Genomic DNA, 3,071 nt, shown 5'->3' with positions numbered 1-3,071 from the left:
AAAATATAAACATAATAAAATAAATGATATCTAATTATAAAACTTTGCCAATTATAGAAATAGAAAAAGAATGAGGAAAAGGTGAATGTAATATTAATTATTTTCTTTTTTGAAAATAATTTTCAAAATTTCCTATTAGTAGAAAACTTCTCATTAGATTTTAATAATTATATTTTAGTCAATATTTTTTTTCATTTATATAAAAATTTATTTGACCAAAATGTAGAAAAAGTGATACTATTACATATGATACATTCACAAGGATCTAAAGAAAAGTGTGGATTTTATTCAGCTGCACAATTTGCTAGTGTATCTCCTGGGTATTGTGATGCTTAATAAATAGGAGTGAGGGGCAGGGGATTTGGAAAAGCTGGAAGCAGGGTGAATTTAGTCAGAATTGTAAACTCAAGTTGGTCCCCACACTGTTGGGGAAATGTGGAATGTTTCAGCTCTGAGATGTTGACCGAGAAAGCAAAAATACAACAAAGCCAAAATGTGCAACCCCTGTGTAAAAGTTCTCCATATCCAGTTTCATCAGAAGTTTCTTGGTATTTTATTAACTTGGTCCCAAAGAAGGAATTCAAATCTTGGATAATTTGCCATTCCCTGATGGATGGAGATGACATCAGGCCAATTACTTTTCTATATCTACTTTGCTGCCAGAGAGACCCCTTCTGCCCAACATGTTTGTTAACAGAAAAAAAACCAAAACAACTCTTCTGTGTAATTTATGGATGGCTAGCAGTCTTTTTGATATGGCTGACCCTAACAGGACTGTACTGCACAATATTCCTGCTCAGGTATGGCCCCGAGAGCCGATAAGCTTGGGTCATTATTAGAATAAGTAAGACACTTGCTCATCAGATGACAACTTTAGAATGAAAGAAAAATGTAGAACATAGTATCAAGGATTATCCAGGCAATACCTGGGTAAACATTATGACTATTTCCCAAGCACTGTCAAGCTGACTGCTCCAAGGATATGTATTCTGCACAGTGGAGTGTGGAGAAGGGCGGGATGACTAGGTTTATCTATGGTTCATGGTTTCCCACGATGGCTCTTTTTTTTTTTTTTTTTTTTGCTCTGGATGGGAAATCCCCACCCATTTTATTGTGATGGTCCCTAGCCTCCTGTAACTTGGCCAACAGTGACCCAGAACCGTTACACCCGTTAGCATCTTAAATCAACCCATAACTAGACATCGGAGCCTATTCTTGAAAGTGTGGGGTTGACTATATTCCCAGGAACCAAAAGCCCTCCATCTGAAGGGAGTGTGCTCAGTATGAAACGCCCTGCCTACCTTAGGAATAAATGATAAAGGATAAAAGTAGAGCTGAGAAAGCTGGTGCCATTTGGAAATTAAAAATAAAAAAAAGGAGAAGGAATTAGATTTAATTGGTGCCCAAAGCTTCTTTGATACAAAATATTTGGTCACATAATCATAATTTGCTTGAAATCCTAGTAAAGCGAAGATGCAATAACAAAAGAAACTTGTTACAAAAGAAGAGAAAGACATGGAGCTCTAGGTTTTCTGTTGGAACAAGACTCTTCCGGTTCTGGTTATATACAGTTAAGTTCATTTAGTGTCTGATCCAGTGTCTGATGTAGGCCCATGTTCTCTTCTTTGGCCTGGGCAAGTTTTTCTTCCAGGTCGATCGTCTTTTCCAGTTTGGCCACTGTTCTCTCTTCAAATTCAGCGCGAGTCTCGGCCTCCTTCAGCTTATCTGACAGAAGTTTAATTTCTAATTCATATTTATCCTCCTTTTCAGAGTACTTTTCAGATGCAGCCTCCAGCGATTTCAGATTGTTAGTGACATTCTTGAGTTCTTCTTCCAGGTCCTCACATTTTAGTTCAGACACCTCCGCAGGCTCCTCTGCCCTCTCCAGCTCGCCCTTCAGGATGACCAGCTTCCGAGCCACCTCCTCGTACTTGCGGTCGGCCTCCTCGGCGATGTGCTTGGCCTCTTTGAGCTGCATCTCCTGAATCTCCATCTTCTCCTCGTCCTTCATGGTGCGGTTTTGTATCACCTTCATTCCCCTGTCGCTCTCATCCGCAGCCTTTTCTGCCTCCTCCAGCTTCTGCAGGGCGATGGCCAGCCGTTCCTGGGCCCTGTCCAGCTCCTCCTCCACCAACTGGATGCGTCTGTTGAGAGCTGCCACATCATCTTTGGCTTTTTCGCGCCGCTCGTGCTCGCAGTCCAGCTCCCGCTGCAGGCTCTGAGCACGGTCCTCCGACTCGACCGCCTGCTGCTGCAGGGCCTGGATCTTGCGTTTCACCGCCTCCAGGGAGTTGAGGCCAGCCAAGGCGCGCGAGGCGCGGGGGGCGCACGCAGCGGGCGATCGGCTGGGCTTGGCTCTGCTCCGGAGAGAGCTACAGCAGCCACGCCCAGGCCCTGCAGCCTTTGCCTGCGCCAGGCCGCCCCCGCCTCTCCCCGCCCCCCGGATCCGCTGCCGTCCAGGCGATGAGGTCACCGGGGCCGAGCCGCCGCCGTCAGCACCGCTGGGGGAGAGCCTGACGTTGGCACCGCTGGCCGCAGCTGCAGGAAAGTGCCCCTTTTCGGGACTTATTTGGAGAAAGCGCCCTTTAGTCAATATCAATACTATTAATGAACATGACTATATTAGACCTCATGGAAGTATTATTGATTTTAACTCATAAGTGTCTGATAAAAAATAAAGAAGAATCAAGATCAGTTTCTAATAGTTATACTTATATTAAGACAATTGCCTGCCGTTTGTGGACTACTTTATAAAAATTTTTTAAGATTTCTTCCTCATTTTTGGTGTGTGTTTTATTAAAACTAGACAATGTGATCTGTCGAGATACTTAATTAGTGTGCTTACAACAGTTCAAATTGGAGCAAGGTCACCTGTCTTATTGAACTCCCACAGTTTCATCAGGTTATCTCAAGAAGTTATACAGCACATATGAGGTCTTGCATTTGGGCTCAAAAAGGAATTTCATGCCAATTTGTACATGAAATATTAGTATAGCTTTATATATTTATTATTTATAAGTGAGAATTTAAAGAGAAATTGTAGTATTTAACTTCCAACCCTAGTGAATTAT

General features: G+C 42.8%; 1 protein-coding gene across 1 annotated transcript; it reads right to left on the bottom strand.

Annotated features, from left to right (window-relative positions):
* Nucleotides 1–266: 266 nt before the first annotated feature.
* LOC144373596 (tropomyosin-like) lies at nucleotides 267–2,161 on the bottom strand. The gene has a single exon (XM_078036623.1). It carries the CDS (start codon nucleotides 2,033–2,035, stop codon nucleotides 1,562–1,564), a length of 474 nt encoding a protein of 157 aa, XP_077892749.1. The 5' UTR covers nucleotides 2,036–2,161; the 3' UTR covers nucleotides 267–1,561.
* Nucleotides 2,162–3,071: the final 910 nt, after the last annotated feature.

This window comes from Ictidomys tridecemlineatus, unplaced genomic scaffold, assembly GCF_052094955.1.
Source record: "Ictidomys tridecemlineatus isolate mIctTri1 unplaced genomic scaffold, mIctTri1.hap1 Scaffold_44, whole genome shotgun sequence".
In the NCBI taxonomy this organism is placed as follows: domain Eukaryota; kingdom Metazoa; phylum Chordata; class Mammalia; order Rodentia; family Sciuridae; genus Ictidomys; species Ictidomys tridecemlineatus.
The sequence above is the reverse complement of the archived record's forward strand: the minus strand, read 5'-3'. Positions and strand labels throughout refer to the sequence as shown.

Excerpts from the sequence above, each read along its gene's own strand:
- LOC144373596 (XM_078036623.1), bottom strand. The coding sequence starts at position 2,035 with ATGAAGGTGATACAAAACCGCACCATGAAGGACGAGGAGAAGATGGAG.